Below are 15,900 nucleotides of genomic sequence, written 5' to 3' on the forward strand. Positions count from 1 at the left end.
TTTCACACAAAGGGTGGTGGGTGTATGGAACAAGCTGCCAGAGGAGGTAGTTGAGGCTGGGACTCTCCCAACGTTTAAGAAACAGTTAACAGGTACATGGATAGGACAGGTTTGGAGGGATATGGACCAAGGTGAGATTCGTGTAGCTGGGACATGTTGGCCGGTGTTGGCAAGTTGGGCCGAAGGAAACAGACCCTTGGATGTTTTCCATGCCCCGCGATGTTTTGCAGAACACGATGCCTAATTAAACTGATCTCATCTGCCTGTACTTGATCCAATGGTTTCCTTATTGTCACGTGTACCAGATACAATGAAATTACATTTTTGCACACTATCCCCGTGCATGAGCACAATTGCCCCCAGTCAGTGCAGTATGCACACAGAGGAGCCCATCGAGTCCACATGCAAGAGGCGCCATTTTACAGTCCACAGTTGGCCACAACGGCCCGTTGAAACCGTTTCCTCCTCCACTTCTGTCGTGCCGCGAACCATCGTCCCTCTCCACACCCAGCAATCTTCAGCTTTTGTTCCCCAGGGAATTGATGTTTGGACAGGCACGTGGTGGGATATGTATTATATGCAGCTAGATAAGAGTTGGTCTTCCATATCCCTCTGTTCCTTGCACTTACATGTGCCTATCTATAAATGCCTCTTAAACACCATAATTGTATCTGCCTCAACCCCACCCCTGGAAATTCTTTCCAGACCCCCAACATTCTCTGTATAAAAAAAACATGTCCCACATATCTCCATTAAACTGTCCCCCTCTCACTGTATGGCTATGCCCTCTAGTGTTGGCACTCTCCACCCTGGGAAAAAGGTTCTGACTGCTCTCCTCTCAAAATGTTATACTTCTATCATTTCCCCTCAATCTTTGATGTTCCAGAGAAAACAAAACAAGTTTATCCAACATTTCCTTGTCGCTGAAACCCTCTAATACAGGCAGCATTCTCATTTTCACCTGGCCCACAGCTAACAATGGCCTGTTTCCTTTATCATTGTTAGTTTTTGCATGTCTTTCTTTCATTTGTTCTATATCTCTCTATGTCACCGCTATTTTTTCCTCTTATAGAAAATAGGTGCAGGAGTAGGCCATTTGGCCCTTCAAGCCAGCACCGCCATTCAATGTGATCATGGCTGATCATCCCCAATCAGTACCCCGTTCCTGCCTTCTCCCGATATCCCCTGACTCCGCTATTTTTAAGAGCCCTATCTACCTCTCTCTTGAAAGCATCCAGAGAACCTGCCTCCACCGCCCTCTGAGGCAGAGAATTCCAGAGACTCACCACTCTCTGTGAGAAAAAGTGTTTCCTCGTCTCCGTTCTAAATGGTTTACTCCTTATTCTTAAACTGTGGCTACTGGTTTTGGAATCCCCCAACATCGGGAACATGTTTCCTGCCTCTAGCGTGTCCAAGCCCTGCCAACCACCTTTTCACTCTGCTACCCTCTGGGAGGCGATTCAGGTCTCTGAAGACTAAAAAATAGTTTCTACCCATGTGCGATAAAAGAGCTTAATTCCAACAGAGAACACTAGGGAAGCAAAATGTAATTCCAAGAAATGCAACATTCTTTTTAAATTATTTTTAAATACTTATTTATTATTTTTACTAATAAGTGTACATATGTGTCAATGGTTGTCGTGTTTGTATTTTTTTAACCGGAGGAGATGTAATGGAATTTCGTTGCACAGTATTGTGCAATGACAATAAACGTATTCATTCATTCATTCATTCATTCATATGTTTCAATGAGATATCCTCTCATCCTTCTAAACTCCAGAGTGTACAAGCCCAGCCGCTCCATTCTATCCACATATGACAGTCCCTCCATCCCGGGAATTAAGCTTGTAAACCTACGCTGCACTCCCTCAATAGCAAGAATGTTCTTCCTCAAATTAAGGTACCAAAACTGCACACAATACTCCAGATGTGGTCTCACTAGGTCTCTGTACAACTGCAGAAGAACCTCTTTGCTCCTATATTCGATTCCTCTTGATATAAAGGCCAACATGCCATTCGGTTTCTTCACTGCCTGCTGCACCTGTATGCTTACTTTCATAGACTGATGTACAAAGACCCCCAGATCCCATTGTACTTCGCCTTTTCCCAACTTGACGCCATTTAGATAGTAATCTGCGTTTCTGTTTTTGCTACCTAAGTGGATAACCTCATATTTATCCGCATTAAACTTCATCTGCCCACTCCCCCAACCTGTCCAAGTCACCCTGCATTCTCATAGCATCCTGTTTCCTTTTCCCCTGCCTCAGTCTGAAGAAGGGTCTCGACACAAAACGTCACCTATATCTTTTCTCCAGAGATGCTGTCTGACCCACTGAGTTACTCCAGCTTTTTGTGTCTAGCATCCTGGTAAACCTCCTATGCAGCCTCACCAAAGCCCCTGTAATGGGAAGACCAGAACTACACACGGTACTCCAAATGCAGCTTAACCAAAGCTGTGATTGAATATCCTGAAACTGGAAATTCAATCAAAATGGGGCTTTGAGTTGTGAACGTGTTGCCAGGAGATCACTTCACATTATTTGTTGCTTTGTACAGATGCAAATAAAATATTTGTTTGCTGTGCTGTCCTGACCTGCAATATGTCTTCATTGGTGATTTGAATATATAGTGGATATTCTGATGCCTATTTTTAAGAGCTGATGTGGTTGATTAGAGCATAAATTGCAGTGCCTGGAGTGGTTCTACATTGTATACAATTCATGTATGCATGTATGAACTCAGGGAGGGAGGGGGTGGTTGAAGAGTGTGACTTCAAAATGAAATACTGCATTGGCTTTGAGGACATCAATCAACTCCGGGACTTGTCAAGTGCTGTAACCCTGTGAATCGAGGTGAGCTCCAATGATAACTGTGGTGTCTTCACTTCCCTTAGGAGTGGGTGGTGATGTGGAGCATGGGGGAGGGTGGGAACAATTGGATCCTTTACGTGTGGGCAAACTGATATTTCCAGCTCAGCTGAAACCAAGTCTGAAAGGCAGGCAGTCAATTATGGTACCCAGTTACATCTCTGTCTCATTTGGAACTTGGATAAAATAATTAGATGACAGTCTGTCAAAATATGCACAGATCTGATGCCAGGAATGCATATAATTGATGCAGTTTAATGTTTGTTCAGTTGTAGGGAATGATGCAATAGTGTATTACCGAGTTAGAGCAAGTATACAGACTATACAGACTGAGCAAGTTAAGACCTCAGTCTTATCTCAAAGGGGCGGCACGGTGGCGTAGTGGTAGAGTCGCTGCCATGCAGCGCCCGAGACCCGGTTTTGATCCTGACTGCGGGTGCTGTCTGTACGGAGTTTGTACGTTCTCCCGTGACCTGCGTGGGTTTTCTCCGGGTCCTCCGGTTTCCTCCCACACTCCAAAGATATACAGATTTGTAAGTTAATTGACTTGATAAAATTGTAAGTTGTCCCTCGTGTGTGTAGGATAGTGTTAACGTGTGGGGATCACTGGTCGGTGCGGACTCAGTGGGACAAAGGGCCGGTTTTCATGCTGTATCTCTAAACTAAACTAAGCTGTGGGACATCAAAAGACTTTAGGACTTTTGCCGTGTTTTCATAGATAGACAGACAATAGGTGTAGGAGTAGGCCATTCGGCACTTCGAGCCAGCACCGCCATTCAATGTGATCATGGCTGATCATCCACAATTAGTACCCAATTCCTGCCTTCTCCCTATATCCCTTGATTCCTCTAGCCCTAAGAGCTCTATCTAACTCTCTTTTGAATGCATCCAGTGAATCGGCCTCCACTGCCTTCGGAGGCAGAGAATTCCACAAACTCTCTGTGCGAAAAAGATTTTCCTCATCTCAGTTCTAAATGTCTACTACATATTCTTAACAGTGGCCCCTGGTTCTGGACTCCACCAATATTGGGAACATGTTTCCTGCATCTAGCGTGTCCAATCCCTCAATGATGTTATATGTTTTTTCAATACAAGATGAGAGCCCTCTGTATTTAAATATTATTTTCCGTTTTCTGTACACACATTCAGGGGCCACTTTCGGCACTGCTGGGTGATAAAAGCCTGGATAGTCACAAAATGCTTGAGTAACTCAGCGGGACAGGCAGCATCTCTGGATAGAAGGGATGGGTGATGTTTTGGGTCAAGACCCTTTTTCAGATAAAAGTCTGGTTGGAGTTGTATGTGAATAGTTCAGGTTGCTCTCTGGTCATTGCAATAATCTGTTCTTTGTCTGCACCATTCCTTGCCAGGTCAGGTTGGGGGGGGGTTCCCCCCGCCACAGGTACCATGTAATCCCGTGCTACCTGCTCCATGGTCGGATAGTCCGCGACTAAACCGTCTCCCCCACCTGGTTTGCCAGGTGAGGAGGGGGCTGTGGACCCCCAGCAGGACCAAAAACAACACCTGTCAAAGGGCAGATGAGCTTCTAGTGAGCCAACGGCCATCCACACTTCAGTAGAAGTTGCGATCACTGTCGTACACAGCATTGTAAGGAACGATGATAAAGCACACACACCAAAATCCTATACTTCCAGCGGCGGAAGTCCGCAGGAACTGGAGGACAGAGATGTGTGGTGCGTCCGTCACCGTTCCCCATTGCGTCACTAATGTTTTCAACAATGATGATGATTCCTTCGTAAAAGACACTCTGTGTTGGGATCTTTATCAAGTTGCCTGTTGTGCAGCCACCCAAATTCATGTGGTGGAAGGAACTGTAGATGCTGGTTTACACCAAAGATGGACACACAATGCTGAAGTAACTCAGTGGGCCAGACAGCATCTCTGGAGAAAAGGAATAGGTGACATTTCGGGTCGAGACCCTCCTTCAGACTGAGAGTCAGGGGAGAGGGAACAGATCAGAGCTGGCAGCGACAGCCACCCAAAATCAAGCTTGTATTGTTTGTTCAGTGTTTGCTTAACCCCCCTCCCCATTCTGGTGCCTGGCCTTATAGTGCAAACATGCCTCTTATCAAAAGTTATTTGTTAACATCATGTACAAATATAATCTGTTCTTTTCCAACGTCACCATCTGTTTGCCCACACCGCTATTTTCCACCTGTCTTCACTGTTAAATGTGATGGGACCGCAATTGCCCAGGTCTGTTACTATCTCTCTTCCCATCCCCACACCATTATCTCTAGTGGCTTCCAAGGTTCAATAATTGTCCTGCCCCTCACCTGCCATTGCCACACCTTCTCCTCCCCTCACAAACCGATCATCAGCAGTCTTAAAATTAATGTCGGAACAAGGAACTGCAGATGTTGGTTTAGCAAGGAGAGACACAAAGTGCTGGAGTAACTCAGCGGGTCAGGCAGAATCCCTGGAGAGCATGGGATAGGCGATGTATCAGGTCGGGGGCCTTATCTGTCTGAAGAAGGGTTCTGACCTGAAATGTCTCCTCTCCATCTTCTCCCAGGGTGCCGCCAGACCCGCTGAGTTAATCCAGCATTTTGCGTCTTTCCATCTGAAAATCAATGTCAGTTCTCACATTTATACTGGCTACACCCAGCTCAGTCACGTCACTCTTTTGATCCTTTATTGGTAAATGTAGCGATGAAGTGTCACATCTCTTTATTGGAGGATCACAGGTTTTCTCGCATCAACACAATGGCTGTGGTTTTTCATCCTTGCAGCAAGGTTTTTCCTACGGATCTTCCCCCAAAAATGGAAATTGGTAGAAACATAGAAAATAGGTGCAGGATTAGGCCAGCATCACCATTCAATATGTTCATGGCTGATCATCCAAAATCAGCACCCTGTTCTCGCTTTTCCCCCCATGTCCCTTGATTCCGTACTTCACAACCTTGGTGTTGTATTTGTCCTGAGCTGAGGTTCAGACTATGTCTCTCTGCTGCATCACTGCTGTCTGCCTGTTTTACTTGGTCCCACCACTTCAGCAGCCTCATCCAAGCCTTGACTGTTCTAATCCTGCACTATTCAGCATCCTTTGTTCTACCCTCCATAAATTTGCAAACTCGGACTAATTCATGTCATCTCAAGTTCAGTGTTTATCCCCGTGCGTTTTTGGCAAGGCTTTCAGTAAAGCCGTGCCTTAATTTTAAAATTCCCACTATTGTTTTCCTCTCCCTGTTTCCATTGCTTTTTTCAGCTCTATAACTCCCCCTCCCTAGTCTGCAGAAGGGTTCCAACCCGAAACGTCACCTATTGCTTTTCTCCGGAGATGTTGCCTGACCTGCTGAGTTACTCCAGCATTTTGTGCCTATCTTCAGTGTAAACCAGCATCATCTGTAGTTCCACAAAAATGCTGGAGAAACCTGTTCAGTCTGAAGAAGGGTTTTGGCCCGAAACGTTGCCTATTTCCTTCGCTCCATAGATGCTGCTGCACCCGCTGAGTTTCTCCAGCATTTTTGTGTACCTTCGATTTTCCAGCATCTGCAGTTCCTTCTTAAACAATCATCTGTAGTTCCTTCCTTCTCTCCCCGTTATTCCATTGGATGCACTCCAAATATTGTCTCTGATTATCCTCCCATTTTGTAGATTGGTGCCAAATTTCTCTTGAAGCGCGTTGCTACTGTGAAGCAGTTTTGGACATTTCTGTTGTTTTGTGTAGGAAAGAACAGCATATGCTGGTTAAATCGAAGGTAGACACAAAATGCTGGAGTAACTCAGCGGGACGGGCAGCATCTTGTTGTTGTTTTGTTGTTTGAAGAATGTGTGCTTTCATTATCCATCTTATTTTTTTAAATTTTGGGGGGAAAAGTGAGCCAGCAATTATTGTCCATTCTAAATTCACACTGAACCGATAAATGTTCTTAACCTTTTCAGCGGGCAGGTGACATTAAACTGTATTACTGTTAGCTTGGGGTCTTAAGTTAGCCAGGCTGGGAAATGGCAGCAGAATTCCTTGAAGAACATTGAACGATAGGCTTTTCCATCAATGTGATAATTTTGTGTCCACTTATACTGAGACTAGCATTTTAATTCCAGGTTTCTTTAGCTACATGACATTAAATGATACCAATTGTTGTGGTGGGATTCAAGCTAGCCTTCAAAGCAATAATACAGGCTGCTGATTGCTAGACTCCGGGCTAATCCAACACTACACTAATCCAACATGCATGTACCCAACCAATCCAATGAATTCCAGCTTGTACACTCTGGAATTTAGAAGGATGAGAGGATATCTTATTGAAACAAATACGATTATAAAGGGTTTGGACACGCTTAGAGGCAGGAAACATACCCCCCATGTTGGGGGAGTCCAGAACTAGGGGCCACAGTTTAAGAATAAGTGGTAAGCCATTTAGAACGGAGACAATGAAACACTTTTTCTCACAGAGAGTTGTGAGTCTGTGGAATTCTCTGCCTCAGAGGGCAGCGGAGGCCGGTTCTCTGGATACTTTCAAGAGAGAGCTAGATAGGGCTGACTAGACAGTGTAGTCAGGTGATATGGGGAGAAGGCAGGAACGGGGTACTGATTGTGGATGATCAGCCATGATCACATTGAAGGGCCGAATGGCCTACTCCTGCACCTATTGTCTATTGTCTATTGTCTGTGGTCTATTGAATCTGGAAACCATAAGTTTTAAAATACAAGCAATATATGTGAGTGGTCCCTGCAGTTCAGGTGACGCAGCTCCATGACCAGAATGGGGTTGAGTGGAAACAGGCCCTTCGGCCCACCGAGTCCGCGCCGACCAGCGGATCCCCGCACACTGACATTATCCTACACACACTGGGGACAATTTACAATTTTACAAAGCCAATTAGCCGACAAACCTTTGGAGTGTGGGAGGAAACTGGAGAAAACCCACGCAGGTCACGGGGAGTGCGTATAAATTCCATACAGACAGCACCAGTAGTCAGGATCACACCCGGTTCTGTGGCGCTGCAAGGCAACAACTCCACCGCTGTGCCGCCCGTGGTTGGCCATGTTTGAATGGCGGAGCAAACTCGACGGGCCAAGTGGCTCAAATCTGCTCCTATGTCTTATGAACTTACCTTATGTACTTATGCTCACCGACTCATTCAGACCCTTTGCTTCTTACCATTTGTGACCTGGCAATTTAGAAGACGGTTGTGTAATTTTTCCTGTGCTGTGATTTCTGACAGATCGTACTGGAGAACAGCAGTCGAGAAGATAAACATGAGTGCCCATTTGGTCGAAGCAGCATTGAACTCACCAGGATGCTGTGTGAAATCCTCAAAGTGGGAGAACTACGTAAGTTACCATCTTATAGCTAAAATGATTAAGTCGAAATATTGTGTAAAGTGTCATCGAGTCATACAGCATGGAAACAGGCCCTTCAGCCCATCTTGTCCTAAGCCCTGCTCAACCTCTGCCTGCTCAGCCGCAACGTATAGCTCAGGCCCTCGAGCCCCGGCAACATCCTCGTCAATTTTCTCTGCACCCTTTCCAGATTTCAAAGAAGGAACTTATTGGCATCAATACCGTCTAAAAGAAAAGATGCAGTGAAATATATTGGTTTAACATTCATACTGTTATTACTTTAACAAATTACCACTGAGAGCAGTGAATAGATTTGCACACAAGACTCTCTCCCACTATTGGATACCTGCATCGCCTATTTCAGGTGATCAGCTTCAGGGGGGATGTGCAGGTCAAAGTTTCACACTTGAGTTTGAGTTTAATTTATTGTCACGTGTACCGAGGTACAGTGAAAAGCTATTGTTGCGTGCTAACCCGTCAGCAGGAAGACAATACATGATTACAATCGAGCCGTCCACAGTGTAGTTTCTGCTGACTGGTTCGCACGCAACAAAAAGCTTTTCGCTGTACCTCGGTACACGTGAAAATAAACTAAACTGAACTGAAGTGATTCAGAACTAGTAGAAAGTCCGGGGAAGTTGGAATATTTTTGTTTTATGCAGGACTGTAGGGAGCAAATGGGAGAATGGAATTTGTCCAGAATTGGCACATGGCCAGGGGGGACTGGGAGTTGGGAATAATTGTAGATTTTTCAGGTTAATCAAGAATAAATGAAGAGTGGCATTGCGCAGGAGTCGATGGAGGGGGTAAAGGAGAAAGTGAACCCTTGACTTGACACTCCTAACAGTTGTAAACATGTGGAATTCCTTCTCTCTACCCAAGGATGAGCACCAAACTCTTCCAGGTCGACCTTCTGAGGCATTGGAATGACAAATAGTTTAATTTCTGTTGTGCTCCAGGGAGTTAATTGTTAAGTTGTCATTGTCTATTGTAACTCCCAGCATCTGATAGGTGGGGTGTGTGTCATCGGGAAAATTGTCCAAATGGGCTATCTGATAGATTCAGATACATTGATTTGAAAAGTATACATAGATTTGAAACATTAGAAGATAAGTTGGTCAAGTCAAGGGCCGATAAGTTAATTTGGAAAATGTTTTGTAAAATTACTATGCTTTCAATTTGTACACATGGTCTAGTGAATTTTGCATTATTCCGATGCATTGATTCGGATGTGAAATGAACAAAATGCATGAGTGATGACAGGTTTTTAAATATTGCCACATCTCTTACTCACAGTCCAAAGCAAATTAAGTATATTACACTGTAACATAACATTCAGTATAATTCATGTGATACACATAACATGTTTAAATATAGAGCATAGAACATTACAGCACAGGAAAGGCCCTTTGGCCCACAATGTCTGCGCTGAATATGATGTAAAGACCAATCCTTATATACATAAGTATATAATCCATATCCTTCGATTTAACCAGCATCTGCAATTCTTTCCTACACACGTTCTGTCATCAAATCTGCTCAGTGCATCCTCTTAGGGTCTCGACCCGAACCATCACCCATTCCTTCCATCCAGTGATGCTGCCTGTCCCACTGAGTTACCCCAGCATTTTGTGTCTATCTTCTCTTTACAATGGCTTTTGTATTGCCTCCAGAAGTAGTGAAAATAACCAGATAGATCTAGACCACACGTGGAACACACAAATACATTTGGCCTCTTGTTTTATGGAGGGATATGCTTGCCTCAGATCACAGTTTTGTTTGGTGAATTAATGAAAACTCCAAGGGAGTCAACTGCTTTCTGAAGCAGATGTGTCTCAGAGATCACATCTGTCAAGCAAAGTTTATTAACTACTTTAAAGCAGAGGTGTAAGCCAGAGTTGCATGTTCTTCAGATTAAATGACAGTCAGTGCAATTGTAAAAGCATTGGTTGGCAGATTTTCGTGGTTTCATGGTTAATTTATTTTCCTTTCAATCAAGGGCTCTTCAAGTCTTTACAAAGAGCTATTTTCACATATGCTGAAGTTTTAAATAAATGATTTGAAAATGTGTTCCAAGTCCAGAGGGACTCATGTGAATGCTGCTAAGGTGCAGAGGCGTTGACAGGGAGCTTGACTTCTCTTCGTGAACCATTGGGCATCTTTAATAAATGAATGCATGATGGATATGGTCTCTTGGCATCTGCTGCAGCCATAACCAGGCTCTCAGTATCGCAACATTCACTATAACCTGCTTGGGATGGGAGGATACAATCAGTTTGAAGAATGGTTCAACCCAAATTGCCACCCGTCCGTTTTCTCCAGAGATGCTGCCTGACCCATTGAGATAGTCCAGCACTTTGTGTCCTATACTTGCAGTATCTGCAGTTCCTTGTTTCTAAAATCATCAGTTGATGCTAAGTTGGGTAAATAGCCTTTTAATTTAGATTACTTTAGAAATATAGTGTGGAAACAAGCCCTTCGGCCCAACCCAGTCTGTGCCGACCCAGTTATCACCCCATAGGGCCTGTTCCCATGCTGTATCTTTCAATCAAAAGAGATCAGAATCCAAAAGATTGTGACCAAAGCAATACTCGACCCCCATTGATCAGTCAGAATTCTCCCACCTTGTAAGAATCACACACTCTTGATAAATTAAAGACAGTTTTCTAGGCAGTCAAGTCTGAAGAACATAGAAACATAGAAAATAAGTGCAGGAGTAGGCCATTCGGCCTCGAGCCTGCACCGCCATTCAGTATGATCATGGCTGATCATCCAACTCAGTATCCTGTACCTGCCTTCTCTCCATACCCCCTGATACCTTTAGCCACAAGGGCCACATCTAACTCCCTCTTAAATATAGCTATAGAAAAATCATCAATGTTTGTTTTGAAAATTGTAAATTATTTTGGAAAAGGGTATCTTTTTATTTTTGTTTAAAATGATTGTACCATTCAGAACAGGAGGTAGATGTTTGACCTCTCTTGCCTCCATAGATTGTTCACTGTAAGTTTAGTTTGTTATTGCCAGGTGTAATGAGGTACTGCAAAGAACTTTTTTGTTGCATGCTATCCAGCCAGAGAAAAGATATTGCATGATTACAATCAAGCTAAACACATTTCATTGTACCGTTGACCATGTGTTAACCTACATATGACAAATAAAACTGAACTGAACTGAACTGAACTAATGTACAGATACAGGATTAAGAGAATAACGTTTAGTGCAAGATGAAGCCCAGTAAAGTCCAATACAAATTCATTTGAAGGTCTCCAATGATGTAGATGGGGGGTTTGGACCGCTCTCTGGTTGGTGATAGGATGGTTAAGTTGCCTCATAAAAGTTGGGAAGAAACTCTCCCTGAATCTGGAGGTGTGTGTTTTCAAACTTCTGTACCTCTTGCCTGATTGCAGAGGGGAGAATGACCACGGTGAGACTGGTCCTTGGTTATGCTGGTGGCCTGGCTGAGGCAGCTTGAGCTAGATGGAGTGGTCGGAAGGGAGGTTGGTTTGCGTGATGGTCTGGGCTGCTCAGTCCAATCCACATCTCACTGGATCTCTCTTCAGCTTCCTTGATTCTAAAGAAAGCAGCTCCAATGCAGCCAATCTCTTCAGCAGTGTGAAGAAGGGTCCCGACCGAGACCCTTGTCTGTCCATTCCCTCCACAGACGCTGCCTGGCCTGTTGAGTTCCAACAGGGCTTTGTGTTTTGTTCAAGAATCCTGCACCTGCAGTCTCATGACTCTCCAGTCTCCTGGTAACCGTTGTCCTCTAACACATCCTCATAAATCTTCCATGCAACCTGGGATGTGTTGTCGCTATCTTTTTGATGGATGAGCAGAACTGAACACAACGTTCGAGTTCTGGTCGTCCTAATGTTTTTAATAAAGTTACAATGTGACCCGCCTGCTCTTGTGTTCTGTGCTCAGGCCAATAATAGCAGGTGCCCTGTTAGCTGCTTAAACCATCCTGTACCTGCACTCCTCCCAGCCAACATCTGCCTGTTCCCAACCACTTCTCTGTGTCCTGATTGCCTTGCATATTCATTCTGCAGAACACTTTAGTTTAGAGATACAGCGCGGAAACAAGCCCTTTGGCCCACCGAGTCCGCGCTGACCAGCGATCACCCCGTACACCAGCACTATCCTACACACAAGGGACAATTTACAATTTACAGAAGCCAATTAACCTACAAAACCTGTACGTCTTTGGAATATGGGAGGAAACAGGGCACCCAGAGAAAACCCACGCAGTCACAGGGAGAATGTGCAAGCTCCGTACAGACAGCACCCGTAGCCATGATCGAGCCCGGGTCTCTGGCGTTGTGTGGCAGTAACTCTACCCCTGCGCCACGGTGCTGCTCTGCCTCCACTGTGCAGCCCTGCACCAGACACAAAATGCTGGAGTAACTCAACGAGTCAAGCAGTGTTTCTGGAGGACATGAATAGGCGATGTTTTGGCTGGGGAGCCTTCTTGCGTATTCATTGTCTGGATTTCCCTCTCCAATGCATTGGCCCTCCCTTCTGGATTGATTTACATTTGCCATTTTATGGTTGACAAATTTGTAGCTATCTCCCTTCAGCCTGACATTAGTTTTCTGTTTTAGAGATACAGCGCGGAAACAGGCCCTTCGGCCCACCGAGTCCGCGGCGACTAGCGATCCCCGCATATTAATACTATCCTACACACACTAGGGACAATTATTACATTTAGCAGGCCAATTTACCTACATACCTGTACGTCCTTGGAGTGTGGGAGGAAACGGAAGATCTCGAAGAAAACCCATGCGATCACGGGGAGAACGTACAAACTCCGTACAGACAGCACGGGATCGAACCTGGGTCTCTGGCGGAGCAAGCGCTGTAAGGCAGCAACTCTACCGCTGAGCCACCTTACCACTCATCTCCTTCCTCACCATCAGTCACTGTGCTACTTCTGCTATCAATGACAATTGACTAAATCATTCCTTCTGTGACCGAGTGCAAACCATTAACATGTGCTCATTTGTTCACATAGAGGGTGGATAGTTATAATGAACTATCTAAGCCAGGCTAAGTAGTTGAGATAGGTTCAACTACTGAGGTGCGCTAAACGTGGGCAAATGGGGGAACATTGATGGGGCACCAAGTTGGCATGGACAAGTTGGGTTGAAGACTCCATTCCATGCTGTATGACACTATATCACTCCATGACTCCAACCCCTGCAAACAACTTTCCAGTCACGGCCACACTTTGTTTTTTGCAACTGAGCTCGTTTTAGATCCACTAGCCAATATCATTAAGGTGCTCATTCAGGTTTGCCCAATGGAACCACATCATATATCTACACTTGCACCCAGCTTAGCATTGCTCAGGAGCAGATCCACTCTCCATCCTGTAGTAAGAACTCTCACAGATACAAAGGCCACGTTCTTTAATGAAAGGCCGCTTGCTGCTCTCTTGGAAGCATGTGGAACCCGTGCCCTACCTGCTGCTGCGAGCTGCTGTACCAGGAACCCAGTGCCAATCACTGCTGCCTACTAGTACCTCCAGTTCTTACCAGTTCCCACAGATCAGAACTACCCAGAACTTGGTTTAGTGAGGTCATAAGTGATGGGGAGCAGAATTAGGCCATTCGGCCCATCAAGCCTACTCTGCCATTCAATCTCTTCCCCCTAATCCCATTCTCTTGCCTTCTCCCCATAACCCCTGACACCTGTTAGAGCTGCTGCCTCACCTTGCCAGAGACCCGACTTCGATCCTGACCTCGGGGCGCTATTTGTGCGGAGCTTGCGCATTCCCCCTGTCACCGCATGGGCTCCGTCCGGGTGCTCCGGCCTCCACCCCCATCCCAAATACTTGAGGGTTTGTAGGTTAATTGTCTGTATAATTGCCTCTAGTGTGTAGGCAGTGTTTCTATAAGATCCCCTCTCATCCGTCTAAATTTCAGTGAATTGAATATATTGAATTGAATTGAATAAATGTTATTAGCCAAGTATGTATACATACAAGGAATTTGCCTTGGTGCTTTGCTCACAAGTACCAACACGATATACAGGAGACAATTAAAAATAAAACATTATAATTTACACATGTGAAGCATGGGCGGAAATCCTGGGGGGGGGGACAGTGGGGGGAGGTCCTCTCCATGTTTAGAGAGGTGGGGGACAATCCCCCCCCCCCATGTTTTGTAATCTGGATTTTTAAATTTGGTGAAAAAAAATCTGTTAAAAATCTCCGCTTTCCGCGAGACAGTGGGGGTGGGACCGATGATCGAGGGCGCCGATTGGACGAGAGTGGCGTCGGTCAGCAGGCAGTTGGGGGGGTGGGGGGGGAGGACATGATGATTCAGTGCGATGATTGGAGGAGGGAGGTGTCGGTCACAAGCGGATGTAAGGGGGTGAGACTGAGGATAGAGCACGGTGATTGGAGGAGGGAGACGTGCTGGTGGAGCAAAGATCATAGAGCGGAGCTTGAATCGGCCCATTCGCGGGGCCTTTCATCGCCCGGCGCGGTTTAAAATCGGCCGCGTGACCTTCCACCGCCCCGCAGTCAAATTGCTGCGTCGAGGCAGTCGAGGCTCCCGATGTTGAAGCCCCCGCCGGGGGATGGAAGATCCCGCGGCTGGTTTAAAGCCGTGCTAGGCGATGAAAGGTCCCGCGAATGGGCTGATTCAAGCCCCACGATTCGGGGCGGACGAAGCTGCTGTTGTTGGAGTTTGGAGTCGGTCACCAACCAGGTCAGCTCCTGATGTTAGCGTCCACAGGGCCCACGGCCGAAGCCTCGTGCGTGTGTGTGCGGCCACCAAGAAATTGTGCCCCCCCCCCCATGTTTTGATAGCGATTTCCGCCCCTGATGTGAAGAATGAAATAAAATGCCAGAACAAAAGGAGGCTACAGACTTTTGGTTGTTGAGTAGAGCTAATGCTTCTGGAAATAAGCTGTTTTTATGTCTGACCGTGGTGGCTTTGACAGTCCGGATTCGCCTTCCAGGGGGAAGTGCTTCAAAAGAGTTTGTGGCCAGGTTGAGAGGGGTCAGAGATGATCTTACCCATTCTCTTCCTGGCCCTTGCAGCGTACAGTTTGTCAATGGGGGGTAGGTTGCAGCCAACAACCTTCTCGGCTGATCGAACGATGCGCTGCAGCCTCCGGATGTCGTGCTTGGTGGCTGAGCCAAACCAGACCATGATGGAGAAGGTGAGGACAGACTCTATGGTGACCATATAAAACTGGACCATCATTGCCTGTGGCAGATTGTGTTTCCTCAGCTGCCGCAGGAAGTACATCCTCTGTTGGGCCTTTTTGACTATGTAGTCGATGGTGGCCTCCCATTTAAGGTCCCGGGAGATGATGGTTCCAAGGAACTTATATGACTCCACAGATGTGACTGTAGTGTTGTTGATGGTGAGTGAGGGGAGGGGAGGGGAGGGGAAGGGGAGGTGTGTTGCGATGGCACCAGGACACCAGCTGTGTCACTTCCTGTCTGTAGGCAGATTCCACCGCATCCTGGATCAGTCCAATCAGGGTTGTGTCGTCTGTAAACTTGAGAAATTTAACAAGAGTAGTCTGTGGAGGTGCAGTCGATGGTGTAGAGAGAGTAAAGGAGAGGGGAGAGTACGCAGCCTGGAGGAGCAACCTAATACAAGCCCAGTCATATGAGACTCAGGACAGCACCTTGGCCGTCTTGCTGAGTGTAAATCATTGCCAGGGTGGACAGTACAATAAAGAAACTTCAAGGTTTGGGCAAGG

At 45.9% G+C, this 15,900-nt stretch overlaps 1 protein-coding gene across 2 annotated transcripts in view; it reads left to right on the forward strand.

The window, feature by feature from the left end:
• LOC116966958 (engulfment and cell motility protein 1) overlaps positions 1-15,900 on the forward strand; it is a 314,863-nt gene that overhangs the window by 176,440 nt on the left and 122,523 nt on the right. For both annotated transcript variants that reach the window (XM_033013349.1, XM_033013359.1), the window contains one exon: positions 8,061-8,169. In XM_033013349.1, coding sequence (XP_032869240.1) covers positions 8,061-8,169 — 109 coding nt within the window. The remainder of the gene's footprint in view (positions 1-8,060; positions 8,170-15,900) is intronic.

Source organism: Amblyraja radiata, chromosome 2 (genome assembly GCF_010909765.2).
Source record: "Amblyraja radiata isolate CabotCenter1 chromosome 2, sAmbRad1.1.pri, whole genome shotgun sequence".
In the NCBI taxonomy this organism is placed as follows: Eukaryota; Metazoa; Chordata; class Chondrichthyes; order Rajiformes; family Rajidae; genus Amblyraja; species Amblyraja radiata.